The sequence below is a fragment of the Neophocaena asiaeorientalis genome, unplaced genomic scaffold, assembly GCF_003031525.2.
Source record: "Neophocaena asiaeorientalis asiaeorientalis breed wild unplaced genomic scaffold, Neophocaena_asiaeorientalis_V1.1 scaffold43, whole genome shotgun sequence".
NCBI classification, from domain to species: domain Eukaryota; kingdom Metazoa; phylum Chordata; class Mammalia; order Artiodactyla; family Phocoenidae; genus Neophocaena; species Neophocaena asiaeorientalis.
The window spans coordinates 7869494-7883801 of NW_020173674.1; the positions used below are offsets into that span (position 1 = coordinate 7869494).

A 14308-nucleotide genomic window follows, 5' to 3' on the forward strand; every position below is an offset into this window, starting at 1 on the left:
ATAGCCAAGGGGAGAGGGCATAGAGGCAGGAAAGCCTGGGGGAGGCCAGAGGGCCTCTGATGTCAGGTCACTGGGAAGATCTGCAGGCAGTTCCTGGGCAAGGAGGTCTCAAGATTGAAACCCAGCAACCCTTTGTTGGGGGCCTGACCTCAATCCCACAATCCCATTTTATAGATGAGAAAACTGAGGCTCCAGAAGTAGCAGAGCCAGATCTAGGGCCCGAGTCCTCTCCAGCACTGCCCCACCCCAAACCACGCTGCACACAGGGTCCCTGAAATCCACTTTTATTCATGTAAAAAAATCCCCAAAGGATAGAGAAAGAACGTGACCCCGACTTCCCGGAGCTCGAAGTCTCCACCCACTGTTCCCTGGGGAAGCGAGGGAAATGAGTCCCACTCTAGGGTGTGGGTGTCCTGGGGGTGAGGCCCTTCTGGCCCACAGTGACCCACCCAGCACCTCCCCTAGGACTGAGGGCAGGAAGGAGGGACTGGGGATTAAAGGGGCCCCAGGAGGGTGAAGGAAGGGAGTTAGTGTGGGGTGCTCGCCCCAGTTTAAAAAAATAAAATTTCTAAAGATAAAAAGTTTAAAAAAAAAAAAAAAAAGCATTTAGTGTCTTAGCCTCCTGCCCTCCTCCCAGTGCCCACCCTGGCCTGGTGGCCACCTCTTGCTCAGCCAGTTCAGAGCTTCGTAGTCTCCTCTTGGCTCTCCGAATCAGCGCCGGACAGGTGCCCACTGCTCCCAGGCGCGTGACCATTGCTGGCACAGGCCACCAGATGCCCGTCCCCCAGTCCCTCCGGTGTCTCGCCCAGCAGGCTCCGGCGGATCTCCTGGGGCAGCCTCTCCCGCTGCTCCTGACACTCCTGGGCCAGCTGGGCCAGCAGCTGCAGGAAGAAGAGTATCACAGGCAAAGCCAGGCCACCCGGCGCCCTGCCTACCTGCTGCCTGCCTGCCCCTCATCCAAGGCCTCACCTTGGGCTCCTCTTCTGTCAGCTGTTGGAGAATCTGCTGCTGCGCGGCCACAAGGCGTTCCTGCCGCTGCTTTTGGGCCTCCTCCAGCTGTGGGGGGGCAAGGGCTCAGCCAAGGGTCTCTAAGGAAGGGGCTCGGACCCCAGGGCTCTGCCTGGGCACAGAAGTCAGGCAGGCATAGGCTCCCGGAGTTGTGTGGCCACAGGGTCCTGAGATGACTCTTATAGCAAACCTTCCAGACCCAAAGGAAAAGGTTCTAGAAATCCCTCTAGGGCAACGTAGCACCAGGCTGGCCCCCAGGATACAGGTTTACGATGACTGAAGGAACAGGGGTGGGCTAGGGTGGCACCTGAACTTCACTCACCCGACGGATGGAGTTGACCGACTCAGTGATGTGTCGACGGTTAATCTCTGTCAGTTCCCTGCACAGGAGCAAGGCAGGATGGGCTCAGTGCCCAGGCACCCGGCCCGGCCTGCCCAGCGCCCAAATGGCTCCCGGCCCTGATGCCCTTACGCCTCCTTCTTATGTTTCTCCCTGGTCTTTGCCTCTGAGATACTGTTGTGGCGCTTCCTGTCCAGGATCTTCTGCAGTTCCTTCTTCTCCCTGGAGGAGCCAGTGGGGGAAGAGGAAGCCTCAATGGCAGGACCGGGGTATCTGCCCTCCTCCTGGCACCAGGGAGGATCCCCCATCCGCCCATGAGATCCCCCGCCTTCACCTCTCGTTCATCTCCTTCAGTCTCTTGAACTGAGTGGCGTGAGCATCCATGACAATCTCCCTGAGCCTCTGCTGAGCCTACAGACACAGGTGGCCAACAGGTGACACGGGCTGTGACAGGCCTGTCCAGGAGGCAGTCTCTCCCCCACTGCCACACGTCCCCCTCACCTGTCTCAGGTGCTCCAGCCTCCGCTGGGCCTCTGTGTCCATCTGGGCTTCCCTCAGCTCCAGCAGACACTGCACCTGCTTCTTTTGGAACTCTTGATACCTCTTCACCTCTTCCTCCTCCTCCCTCTCGTCCTCCCCGCCTCTGTGGGGAGAACCCCTCTGGGTGATGCTCAGGTCGTCACATGGACTTGGGCTGGGAGGGCAGGGGGACAGGGCATACTCCAGCAGGCAATGGGAGATGCCAGCCCACAGGGGTGGGATCTGTTACGCCAATGAGGAGGCCCGTTAGCTCCACCCAAATGTTGGGAGCCTGTTTGGGCAACAACCTCTGGAAACACACTCTTACAGGGACTTCAAAAAAGGTATCGCTCCCTGGCGGATGGGAGGGACCTGGCGGATGGGAGGGTGGGACCCAGACTCCTCTGTCTTCCTCGCACCAAACCCTCCTCCCTGGGGTCAAGGGGCAGCGCTTGGCCGTCCCTCCACGCCCACCTAGTGCAAAAGCCCACGTGCACACACATTCTCATATTCACATCCATGCACGCAGCACACTCGCACACAGGCAGGCCGGACACTCACAGGACACCCGGCCGGTGCCGGCACCTGCTCTCGGCCTGGGCCTGGGCCAGGCTGTCGAGCAACCGGCGTGTGAGGGCAACCGCCTTCCGCTGATGCTTCTTGTGTAGCTCTCGAAAGTCTCGCTCTTGCCGGCTCTGGAGCTTCAACAGGGCCTTGTGGCCTCGGAGCTCATCCAGCGGGGCCGGGGCCACCTCTGTGGGCAGCAGAGCAAAGATGGGCCGGGCCGGGCTGGGGCAGACCAACCCTGCAGGAGCAGCTGCCCCCTCCAGGAGTAGCCCCACCCCCCAGAACAGGCCTGCCCCCTACCTGAGAGGACGCTGGCAATGAGGTCATCACGCTGACCTGGAGAGCAGAAGCAAGTCTGTCAGAAGCTGGAGGAGCCAGCAGCAGAGCTATGTCCCTGCGCCCACTCCAGGCTGCCCCTCACCTGGGCTGCTGAGGGAGGTGCTGGTGGGGGAGGTGATGGGGCCTGGGGCCCGGCGGGGGGAGGCGTCCAGTGGGCTGGGTGTGGGGTTTGGGGTCAGTTGGGACCCTGGCTGCTGAGACTGGGTCTCCTGGCTTGTCTCCAGGCCAGCCTGAGCCTGTGGGGAAGAAAGTAGAATGCTCTATGCTCTTTCCAGAAGATAACGTGAGGTCGCGTCTCTAGGATGCCAGGCCTCACTGCATATGCTTAGGAGCTTCCAGATTGTTCCGGAAAGCCTTAGCCCAGCCCCGTTTCCTCCCCTCTCCAAGTCCCCCTCCACCCTTGCCCACAGCTGCTCATCTTCCTCGTTGCTTAGCTCCTGATTAAATCAATGAAGGAAGTGACCACAGAGTGGGCACCAGCCTCTCCCACTAACAGCTCTAGGCAGCCGTCTCTCTTCCCTGCCTGCCGCAGGGCCCCGTGAGACCGGGTCTAGATCTGCGGCGAGCCTCTGCTCCTGACCCCTCCCCGCAGAAGCCACTGCCCGGCTCCCAGGATTTCCAGATGCCCTGGTGAAGCGGCTGTGGCTGAACCCTGCACCCCGGCCTCCAGATGGCTGGCAGCAGGAAGAGTTCTAGCCCAGGACTGTCCTGAAGGCCTTTCTCATGCAAAAGGGGTGGTTTCCACCTCCTTAAAATGTGGAGAGTAACGGGAGACTGCTGAGCCTATTGAACAAGGGAGCCCTGAAGCCCCACGCTGCCCTGCACCAGGGCGGAAAGGCCAGCGTTGGAGGCGGAGCCCAAGGTTGGAGGGACGGTGTGGGTGTGGGTAACTGCATGAAGTTAGCGTCTGCAGCAGGCAGGGAACAGCCCCACTTGGGGAGAAGAGCCAGACCACCAGCTGGGAGTGGCATGGGACGGTGCAGGTGGAGGAGAGCAGAGAAGGCTGCGGGGTGGGCCCAGAGGTCAGCCCTCACCTCCCTACCCCACCCACACCCCGACCCCCAGGGGCCCCCAGGGTCCGGGTGAGCCTGAGCCCTGCTGCCTCCTGCCTGCCCCCGGCCTGACCCGGCTCACCTCACTCTCCCCAATGAGGGCGGCCAGCTGCTTGGCCCTCTGGTCCATCAGGCTGACGTGCTTGATGGGATTGATCAGGGCCTCTGCGTAGTCTGGGCGGGAGCAGAGGGCAAGGGTCTCAGAGACAGAACCCCCGGAGCCAGCCTCCAGACCAGCCTTCCCCGGCTCTGGTCTCACGGAGGGACGGAGGGAGCACAGAACCCGCCCTCAGCTCTGTTTACCACCCTCAGTTGGGGCCACCAGTCTCAGCCACTCCCAGGCCCTGGTAGTGTCCTTGTCCCCACCCTGCCTGGCCTGCCCCGCCCCAGCTCCCTCCAGCTCACCTTGGTGGTCATCGGGAATGTAGTCAGAGGCCTCAGTGTAGACAAGCAGGGCCGGCAGGCACAGCGGCTGGTTGGCCTCGTTCCGCAGGCAGATGTAGTGGTACCCTGGGAGGGCGGGAGGGCAAGGTGGCTGCGCCCCGATAGGTCCCCACACACCCTGCCCCCCGCGCTGCCCAGAGCCCAGGTGGCCTCACCTGAGCGGATGGCAGAGACAGGCAGGATCCGGTGCCCCACGAACTTGCCACCCTCCTCAAAGGCTGCGACGCGCAGCAAAGCCAGCGTGGGCAGCACCACCTGAGGGCCCAGACTGGTCTGAGCTGTAGCTGACCACAGCCACCAAGGCCGACACCCAGAGTGGGCCCTTGGACAATCTGACCCAACCACTGACCATCAGTCACCATCGTCACTGAGCCAGTGGTGGACCCACACCTGTGTGACCTCGCCAAAGGGATGACCAGCTTCCACCAGAGCCCTGAGTCAAGAGAACAGGCAGATGGACCCCTCCAGGCATCGCTATGGTGGGACAGGTCTGGTCACTGCCAGCTTAGAAACTGGCATGCGTCTGGGCCTGAGGCCCCACCCCACCCCAGCAGGCTGCAGAGGGCCCATCCGTTTGGGGGGCAGGGAGAAGCTGGGGTGAGCTTGGAGCAAGTCCCTCCTGCCTGGGGGATGGGGTGGGCGCCAACGGGAGCTGTGGGACCTCCCGCTGTCTCAGCTTCCTGTCCTCTCCTCTCACCCCACACAGGGAAGGGAGTGTGAGCCTGATGCTGGGACATGCAGGACCCGGGGTGGGGCCTGGATGTGACAGGCCCAGCCTTGAGGTGCTGGGGCACAACCACCTCCACCTCCCCAACCGCCACCAATGCTCCTGGTTCCCGTCCCCCCACTAAGAGAGCCCGGCAGGTCTGGGCTGCAGCTCCCAGTGCCGGGGAGGGCACAGGTGCGGGGCTCACTTTGGGGAAGTCGAAGGGCTCCTCATCCCACACGGGGTTGAACGAGTTCCCCTGAGAGGTCCGAGTGCGGTACTTGCGCCGCGTGTCGACAGGGAGGCCGAACATATCCACCTCCACGTAGATGCCCACCTTCCTGTCGGACAGGAACTGCCCCGAGATCACCTGGGGGGCCAGGAGGGTGAGGTGGCTGCTGAGAGTCCCGTCCCCAGGACACCCTGGCCTGAGCCCTCCCTGGCCCCACCTTGACCCGCACGGCATTGGCCACGATGCCATCCACGATGACCTCGGTGAAGGGGTCAAAGGACTTGTCTGGCCGCCGCATGAACTCAGGCTTGAGTAGGTAGCCACTGCGCCCGTTGTACTCGAACACGCCCGCGTTGAGCTGCATGGCCACGTCTGGGGGCAACAGGGGGAGGGCAAGGGTCAGCAGGTCGGATGGGGTCAGGAGTCAGGAAGAACAGTGCCGTGCAGAGGGGGGACCAGGAGTCGTTCAGGTTGGATCAAATGGCATCAAGGATCCAGACTCGGGAAAGAATGGCCAAGGTCAGGAGTTAGGGTCAGCCACGGTCTCGGCTGGGTTTGGGGATCTGGGATTAGACGGTCAGAGGCCCCTTCAGTCAAGAGTAACAGGGTCATGGGGCAGAGGTCAGTGAGGCGGGGGGGCCAGAGGTCAAAGGTCAAGGCAGGCCAGCACTCACCCAGGGTCTGGAAGTTGAGCGCGACGAGCTGGCAGCCCACATTCCAGAAGAGCTGGGGCATGTAGTTGGACGAGTCCACGCGTGTGCCCTTGGGGTAGATGCGGCTGAGCTGCTGCTTGTTGTATCTGAGGTTGGCAGTCAGGGGCCACGCCGGGTACTGGCCCCGTCGGGTGGCGGCCCCGCCTTCTGCCTCGAGCCCAGTGCTCCAGGCCCATCCTCAGCTCCTGTGAACCCACCTCCCCGCCTTTGCTTAAGCTGCCCCTCCAGTCCCCCGCTTCTCCGCTTAGGCCCTGCACAGTCTGCCAGGCCTGCTCAAAACCCAGACCAGGGTGCTAGAGCATCAGGATCCTGCACAGGTGCTACGAGTGGGGTCAGAACAACCTGAGCCAGCCTCCGAGTGAGTAGCCCCACCCCACCAGCCCGAGCAACGCGGAAGGATACTCCACAAACTCCATGGGGCTCTTGGTCAGTTGCTCCATGGCCTTGGTCTCCACAAAGGATGACATCTCAAAGCACTTGTTCCTCTCTGGGGGGTGGGGAGTGGGAGGGGGTCAGGCCTGGCAGGGCCAGACCCCCTCCCAGTCCTCCACCTCTCACCCCACTCACTTCGAGCAGCCTCGAAGGACTTGAACTTGACGGGCTCGATGTAGTTGACAAGCGTCGACATTTCCTCAGTGGCATTGACCTCACTGCTGGCAGTGCCCTGTGGACCCCAAATGCAGGGTCAGCGGTCCCATGGCCCCCAGCCATCAGTTGGAAGTTCCCTCACCTGCCCCCCACCACAAAGGAAGCACTGACCCTCCTCCCAGCCCTGCAATCACACTGCCCAGTTCTCCCAGCAAAGACCCCAGCCTGGCCACGCCTGTCAGTCCTGGTCCCATCTGCCCTGCAGCCTTCTCTCTGGGCCTCTCTGATGTGCCCTGGACCCCACCTTCCTGGTTTGCCTTCTATCTCCCTGATCCTTGGAGGCTGGAACTCCTCACCCAACCCCAGGGGCTCAATTATTCACACGCAGATGAGCCCCAAATTTCCATCCCCAGTCTCATTTCCAACCACCACCTGCCATCTCCTACTGGGTGGCTCACAAGAGCCTCAGACTCAACCCCTGCTACCTGAGCTCGACCATGGCTGCCCACACCCTTCCCCACTCTGGGCCCCTCTCAAACCCAATCTCATGATTGACCTTTTCTGTCACCTTCTCTCCTCAAAACTCAGCGCTCCCTCGTCTTGCACTGCCCCCTCCCCCTGCACTCTCTGGCCCTGCCACAGGGCCTTTGCACGGTGCTCCCTCTTCCTCAGGTCTGCTCACCCAACACCCCCGCTGAGGTCTGACTCCCCCTCCCGGCCCACGTCCTGAACACAATTTCACACTCGCTTCCGTGCCTGTTTATCTGAGACCCCTCCCTCACTCCACACACACCCCCCTCTGAACTCTGGGAGGGCAGGGATAACATCTGATCGTGAGCGGACCCAGCACCTGGTGCTGTGCCCGGCACAGTCAGGGCTCAGCAAACACTTGGGAAGTGAAGATGTGCCGCCACCCCCTCTTCCTGCCTGTAGGCCTGACCTCGTCGGTGGTCGGCTTTTTGGGGTCCGTCTGTTCCTCCTCTTCCTCATCCTCTTCCTCATCCTCACGGTAGGCAGATCCAAGGGCATCAGGGCCCCGCTGCAAACTCTCCTCACCCAGAGACTTCTGAGGCTCCAGGCTGGGCTTCTCAAGGCCCGCCTCCTCCCCATTGCTCAGGCCTGGGCAGCTGTCAGAGCTGGGGGACCCTGCAGAGGACAAGGCCACAGGCGGTCAGGGGTCAGGGCACACAGAGACACATAGGAGCCAGGAGGAGTTGTGCCCAGAGTGTAGAGGCGACTCACGGAGTCAAGGGGCACTCTCAGGGCACTGTGGCTGGGGGACGGGGGGAGCTCAGCAGCTGGATGGGATCAAACCGAACGGTGGTATAGAGGAATCAAAGGTCAAAGATCAGGATGCAGAGTTATAACCAGCAGGGAGATAGGTAGCGTGGCTCAGAAGGGTGAGAATTGGGGTACAACAGCCTTGACGGTGGGGGTAAAGGATGACAAGGTGGGGCTCCAAGTCAGGGCTCAGTGAGGGCCACACCCAGTGAGGGCGCTTAGTGAGGTGAGCACTGGGGTCGGATGTAAGCGGGACCTCAGTAAAGTGAGAGGTCCAGGGTGAGCTGAAATTAGAACCAGCTGGGTGGGTAGACTCAGTAGGGGTCTCAGGAGAAAGGTGGTTTAGGTCAGAGGTGATTGAGGTCAGAGGTCAGCATTCAGAGTCATAACCTGGTTGAGGGGGAGGGCTCTGTGAGGTGCGAGGTGGAGGTTGAGATTGAGAGGTCAGGAGGTGGAGGGAGCCAAATCCAACTGGGGTGAAGTTCAGTGAGGTGAGCACCTGGGGTCAGGGGTCAGAGGTCCCATACTCAGCTGAGAGGTGGTGAGCGGCTTGGTGAGGAGGGAGGTCAGGTTGGGATCCCCGGGGGAGGGCTGAGCTCAGCGAAGTGGGAGGTTAGGGTCAGGACGGGGGTCGAAGGTCAGGCCAAGACCGTACCGAGCTGGGGCGAGGAGGGCTCGGTGACGGCGGAGCTCTCGCTCAGGGCCGAGTTGCTCTGCTCTAGCGGCCGCTTGCGCACAGAGCTGTCGGGAACGCCAGTGCTGGGCCGGTGCCGCTTCTTGTTCTTCACCAGGATGCGGCCCATCAGGTCCTGGGGGCTGGGCAGGGGGACGCCCGGGGCCAGCTGGTGGGCACGGACAGGTCAGGGTCTGCTGGGCGCCCTCATCCCCATGCCCCGCCCCGGCTCTGAGCCCCATACCGGGTACTTGTCCAGGGGGTCGATGAGCAGCGCGTCCCCAAAGATGGAGCGGCAGTACTCAGCCATCTTGGCCTGCTGCTTTGCCCTGTGGGGCCAAGGTCAGGGGTCAGAGGTTCTTGGGGTGAAGCTGAGGTCCCCAGGGTAGGTCAGAGGCCGGCAGGGTCAGCGAAAGATCCCAGGGTCAGAGTTCACAGGAGCAGTCCAACAGTGCCATGGTGAGGTGGTTGTCTCTGGGTCATCAGGGGTCCCCAGGCCAGGATCGGGGTCCCAGGGTCAGGGGCCCACTCACGAGTCCACATGGTTCTCAAAGGAGAGGATGACAGGGTAGGGCGAGGTCTTGAAGGCGGTCTCCGCAATGGCCTCCAGCACATCTCGCAGCGGCACCTCCGTGGTCATGGTGAAGCCATGGGTGATGAAGGGCTCCTCCTCAGGCGGCCGCCCTTTCCACACGTCCAGCTCCACGCAGCGGCAGCCCCACAGCAGTGCCTGCCGGTACATCTCCACCGACGAGGTTCCCGCCAGCTGCCCCGCTGGGGGCGAGGCTCCGTCACCACGGCCACCCCGCCAGCCTCGCCCTCTTCCCCAGGTCTGCACTGAACCGGGCCATGCTGGGGACGCAGAGCCCCGGGGGTGGCCTGGCCCTGCCACGCTCTGTCTGGCCAGCTTCTGACCACTCCTTAATTCACTGTGGAACCAGCACCATCTCCCCGCAAAGTCCCAAAGCCGGGTAGAGTCGGCATCCACCAGCACTGGCTGACAGGCTGGTTCCTCCTCCAGGTCTCACCCTCTCTCAGATAAACACCCGCCACCCCCCATCCCACCAGCCTGAACCAGGGAGTCAGCCCCAACACCCCCATGGCCCCTCGCTTCCCTTTCCTCCCTCCACCGCTGCTGCCCTGGAACAGCCTCCATCACCTCCTCCTGGGGACAGCAGGCCCCTCCCCGCCTCCCATCCAATCTCTGCGAAGCACCTGGCCTCATCCTTCTAAAAACATACCAGGTCACGTCACCTCCCCCTGCTAAACACCTTGCAAGAAGCCTTCCCACGCACTTAGGATCAGTCCAAATTCTTCCCATTCCTTCTGTGCCCCCTGGGTCCCTCTCATCTCTCCCTGCCCCAGTCCCCGCCCCACCCTGCCCCACCCCACCTCTCAGCCGCCTTTCTGCTTAAGAGCACCAAAGGGCCTCCTGCCCCCGGGCCTACGCACAGGCTGTTCCTTCACACACAGGCTGTTCCTTCACGGGGCAGATGCAGGCCTCAGCCCTTCCCCCGGGGAAGCCTCCTGGACCACCCCGAGAAACCCATGCACAGAAGCCCACTCCCCAGGGCAGGCAGTCTGTTCCAGGCGTGTATCCCTAGCAGGGGCCACCCCAAAAGGACAGAAGCAGTCTAAGGGCCAGAGGGCAGAGGGCAGAGGTCATGCTAGGATGGGCTTGCTCACCAGTGAGATAGGTGTTGTGTGAGGAGTTGATGAAGTAGGCACTGAGCGGCTGGGTCATGTCTGCGCTCAGATCCAGAGCCTCTAGGGGCAGGATGCCATTCTCCTCACCTCCCAGGTAGCGGCTGAAGCCCTCCATGGACATCTGGTCTGGGGGCGGGGTGGGGTCAGCAGGGTCAGCAGGGGCAGCTGCGGCCCTCCCGCCTTGCCCCCAGCTCCCACGCCGGCTCACCTCTCTCCAGGAATTGCTGGTTGGGCTCATACTTCTCGATAAGCAGCCGGGCCTGGGAGGGCCGCAGAGGTGGGTACAGCACTTCATTGAGCCTCGGGTCCCGTTGCTTCTGGTTGATGAAGTCCATGAGCTGCTCCAGTGTCAGGTATGGTTTGCCCTTGGCGCCTCTGGAGGGGGCGGGAAGTGGAGTCGGGCTGGAGCCTCACCAGCCCCTGCTCCAAACCCTCACCCTGCGAGGAGTCAGAAGCCCGGGTCTGGCTCCAGAACCCTCTGACTGGGACTTGGGCAAGTCGCTGGCCCCTCTGGGCCTCAGTTTCCCCATCCGCCCTCCTAACCATTTGGTGCTGCCATTGGTATCAGCAAGGGCTTTGGAAGCCACCAAGTGCCTGGCCCACCACACCATGCTTCCAGATCCTGGACCCGATCTCAGCTCCAGCCCTCACCGACAACACATCTGAGCCACTGGGTCCTCAGCCCCAGTGTGCACAGATGACAGCAACTTCGGCCAAGGGTCAGCATAGAACTGTCCACGACAGAGCCCCAGGCAAGGCAGCTCTGAGCACAGGCACAGCTCCAGCACGCAGAGACCCCGACAGCTCCAATTCCCCTCCCTTGAACTGGAAGGAACGCCAGCAGAGGCCAGACATGGCGTATGGGGGGCTGGGAGGCAGGCCCAGCCCTGCTCACATCTCCAGCAGGATCTTGTCAATGTCCGGCCGCAGACAAAGCTTGTTCAAGAACCGCTCGAAGATTTCCAAGGAAAACTCGTCAGGCCGGATGGACTCGCTCTAGGGGCCAGGAGTGAAGGGTGAGAACCCAGGGACAGCCAGCCCTCAAAGAGCAGGCGCCCACTGTGACACCCCCCAACCCCGGCCCCCGGCCCCAGCCCCCTCACCCGGTTGAAATTGAGGCCACAGGATTCCAGCGCAGTTTCTACCCGCTTCTTGTCTGCTGAGAACATCTTCAGGATGCTGAGCAATGGGAGGGGTTAGGGTTAGTGGGGGCAAAGGTCACCAAGGTCAGAGAAGCAGAGAAGGTGCTGAGGGAAAGGGGCGCTCACTTCTTGACCGGGATCCGTCCATCCTGGTTCACCTGCAGTTTCAGCTTCGGGAACCTGGGGACACAGGTAGAAGGGGCACGCCCTGGGAACAGCTACCTGAAACCCCCCCTGCCCCCGATGCACCCCCCCCAACCCGGCCACCCCGGGGCAGGCCCAGGGCTCACGCTTTGCGCAAGAAGGTGTTCCGGGAGGCGTTCTGAGCCAGGATGTTCATGGCCAGCTTGAACAGCTCCTCGGACCAGACCTGAGGGGTCAGGATCCAGGGGGAGGGCGTGAGGGGGGCACAGAGGGGCTGGCCCAGCCACAGCCCACGCCCAGAACTAGGTCTGGTGCGCACTAAGTGCTTAAATACCACTTTGTAAGAGGATGATTGGAAACAGGGGCAGAGGACAGCCTAGTACACAACAGGTGCCTACTAAGTGATGGCTGACTCAGCAGGTGAGGCTGTAGCTCCCCCAGGCCGAGCCATCAATCCCAGCCCACCTTGGCTGTGTCATCCTGCACGGCCATGAAGTTCAAAAACGATGTATTCACCGGGTCTGGCCCGGCCACCACTGTTATCAACTTCTCCTCCAACCGGGCATCAGGGCCCCCAAAGCCCAACACCTCCCGAATCTTGGGGTCCTGAGTAGGTGAGAGCCAAGGGTGAAGAGGGTTGTCCCCATCCCCCACGGCCTCACTCCCATCCTGAGTCCTGGGCCCCCATCACTCACCTTGGGTAGGCGGGCATAACGGCCTGTCCTCGTGTCCCTGATGGAACTGATGTCCAGTGTGTCCACCTCCTGGGGAAACCAGATGCCAGGGGACATCTGAGAGGCTACAGGGTGACAGCTGGGAGCCCCCAAGCTCCCCACGCAGGCCAGGGAGTGTCCACCCCCTGCAGGAGCCCCAGCCTCAGCCCCCGCCCTTAGCACTTCCTGTCCAGGGAACCGTGGGAGAGGTCAGGCAGCAGCGGGGCCCCACCCCCATGGGCGGGGGCTGGGGGTGGTTTCGGGGGTCTGGGGTGGGAGCCCTAGACCTCAGCAAGCTGCACCAGCACCCGCCCTCACCATGTTGGGCCCTGTCCAGTACAGGAAGAAGCCACTGGGGTCCACGCGCAGAGTTACCAGGTTCCGACTGGAGGCCTCCTGGGGACGAGACGGACAGCAGGGGTCAGGGGGTAAGGGCTGCCGCCCAGGTTTGGTCCCTGGACACCCTGGGGCCATCCCTCCCACCCCACCCCACCCAGTCTTTCTCTCAGTAGCGAAAACGAAGCCTCAAGCCAGCCCACAGGTCCTTTGTGGCTCCCTGCAGTCCTCAGGACAAAGCTGAGGTCCTAGTCCCCTCCCAGCCCCACTGCTCTCTTGCCCTAAGACTCTGTCACATGGACCACTAACTACCCTTTCCCCATCTCCAGTCTTTGCATCATTGTTCCTTTGCGAGGATATTCTCCCTTCCTTCTCTATCCCTGAAACCTGGCCTGCCTCCTTGGGGAGGCCCCCCCAGACCCCAAGCCTGGGCTCAGTTTCCTCATAAGGTCTGAGAGCTCCCTGATGGCTGAAACCCTCACAGCCCCCTTGGGAATATTTATGGAATGAAAGAAGAGGGTTTGGACGCCTGACCCCCCTGGTCCTTCTGTGTCCCTCGGGTCCCCATGACGACCAGCCACCCCTTACATCTGCTTCAAAGTCCATTACCCCCCCAACCCTGCGCCCCACTGGAGCCTCACAGCTTCGAGGCTCACCCCACCTCACAGAGCACAGACTAAGTCCCCTCGGAAAGGGACTCACCCTGCCCTCAGGACTAGACAGTGAATTCTGTTCTCACTCAAACAGCCCTGGCTGGCAGGAGGGTAGAAAAGGGTGCACCGGCCCCATTTTCTGAGGAGGGCCACCCTGTGTGACTCAGGACCAGCAGCAGTGGGGGAGGGGTGGTGTCATCAGAGGCTTAGACTCGGCCAGGGCCCAAGTGACCAAGTGGCTCCAGGTAGAACTCTCCTGCCCCAGGCCAAGAGAAGACGCTGCCTCACCTTGGTGCCACCCCAAAATGCTGCTCACTGGTGGACGATCCTATGGTCGTAACAACAGCTCACCCTCACGCTGCCCCTACTGCTTGCCAGGTTCGGGTCTAAGCACTCAATATCTAGGAGCTCACTTAGTCCTCCTAACAACCTATGAGGTTTGCACTCTTGTTCTTCCCAGCTTACAGGTGAGAAGACCGAGGCACAGAGAGACTACCTAGCTTGCCTAACGTCAAGAAGAGGAGCCAAGATTTGCATGCAGGCAGTATGGCTCCAGAGTCCCGAGGTTTGGGAAGCAGGGAACTAGGACCCCTGCCAGACTCCCAGCTCCTGACCTCAGCCACAACCCCACTGTGGGGCCTGGGATTAGTCTCCCTTCTCCAGACTCAGTTTTCATCTTCTGGAGAATGGGGACTGCACTAGCCCCGCCCATCTCAGCCTTTACTTACAAAGGACAGGAGGTTGATCTGGGGGCAGAGGGGATAGGAGGCTTGGGAACTGTTGGGATGCTTGGGCCTCCCCACCTCACTGTGCTGACACCCATCCTCAGCCCCTCTCTGGGATTACCAACCCTGCCCTGGGCTCAGGGCCCCCCAGGAGTGTGATGAGGGGGGAGTTCTGTGGGTACTGCCTCCAGGGTCTCCCTCTCCCCCTCCTCAGGGGTCTGGTCTTCAAAGGCAGCCCAGGCCCCAGGTTCTCAGGACCCAAGTCCCTGTCAGCAACCCCCACCCCACCCCCAGGGCCCTCTCCCTGTTCCCACTTCCTTATTTGGGTTTATCACACTGGAAGGAAAAGGAGAAACTTTTTCCCTTCAAGCCGGCCTGGGGGGAGGGGTCTCCCCTAGCCCCAGGGGCGCCGGGGCACCCCTCTAT

General features: G+C 61.9%; 1 protein-coding gene across 2 annotated transcripts in view; it reads right to left on the reverse strand.

Annotated features, from left to right (window-relative positions):
- PLCB3 (phospholipase C beta 3) overlaps positions 1-12560 on the reverse strand; it is a 13911-nt gene extending 1351 nt beyond the window's left edge. Inside the window, exons 1-30 of one of the 2 annotated variants that reach the window (XM_024749110.1) lie at positions 12487-12560; positions 12151-12219; positions 11921-12061; positions 11602-11681; positions 11438-11491; positions 11273-11348; positions 11065-11165; positions 10378-10544; positions 10149-10295; positions 8996-9236; positions 8707-8791; positions 8445-8631; positions 7449-7654; positions 6488-6584; positions 6323-6407; positions 5882-6006; positions 5425-5579; positions 5184-5345; positions 4425-4524; positions 4231-4335; positions 3908-3999; positions 2856-3009; positions 2735-2770; positions 2429-2621; positions 1850-1991; positions 1683-1759; positions 1481-1570; positions 1331-1388; positions 970-1056; positions 662-881 (exon numbers count right to left, since the gene is read on the reverse strand). In XM_024749110.1, coding sequence (XP_024604878.1) covers positions 678-881; positions 970-1056; positions 1331-1388; positions 1481-1570; positions 1683-1759; positions 1850-1991; positions 2429-2621; positions 2735-2770; positions 2856-3009; positions 3908-3999; positions 4231-4335; positions 4425-4524; positions 5184-5345; positions 5425-5579; positions 5882-6006; positions 6323-6407; positions 6488-6584; positions 7449-7654; positions 8445-8631; positions 8707-8791; positions 8996-9236; positions 10149-10295; positions 10378-10544; positions 11065-11165; positions 11273-11348; positions 11438-11491; positions 11602-11681; positions 11921-12061; positions 12151-12219; positions 12487-12489 — 3519 coding nt within the window. In that variant the 5' untranslated portion in view covers positions 12490-12560 and the 3' untranslated portion in view covers positions 662-677. Of the gene's footprint in view, positions 882-969; positions 1057-1330; positions 1389-1480; positions 1571-1682; positions 1760-1849; positions 1992-2428; positions 2622-2734; positions 2771-2855; positions 3010-3907; positions 4000-4230; positions 4336-4424; positions 4525-5183; positions 5346-5424; positions 5580-5881; positions 6007-6322; positions 6408-6487; positions 6585-7448; positions 7655-8444; positions 8632-8706; positions 8792-8995; positions 9237-10148; positions 10296-10377; positions 10545-11064; positions 11166-11272; positions 11349-11437; positions 11492-11601; positions 11682-11920; positions 12062-12150; positions 12220-12486 lie in introns of both variants that reach the window. The other variant, XM_024749109.1, reaches the window with a different exon arrangement.
- Positions 12561-14308: the final 1748 nt, after the last annotated feature.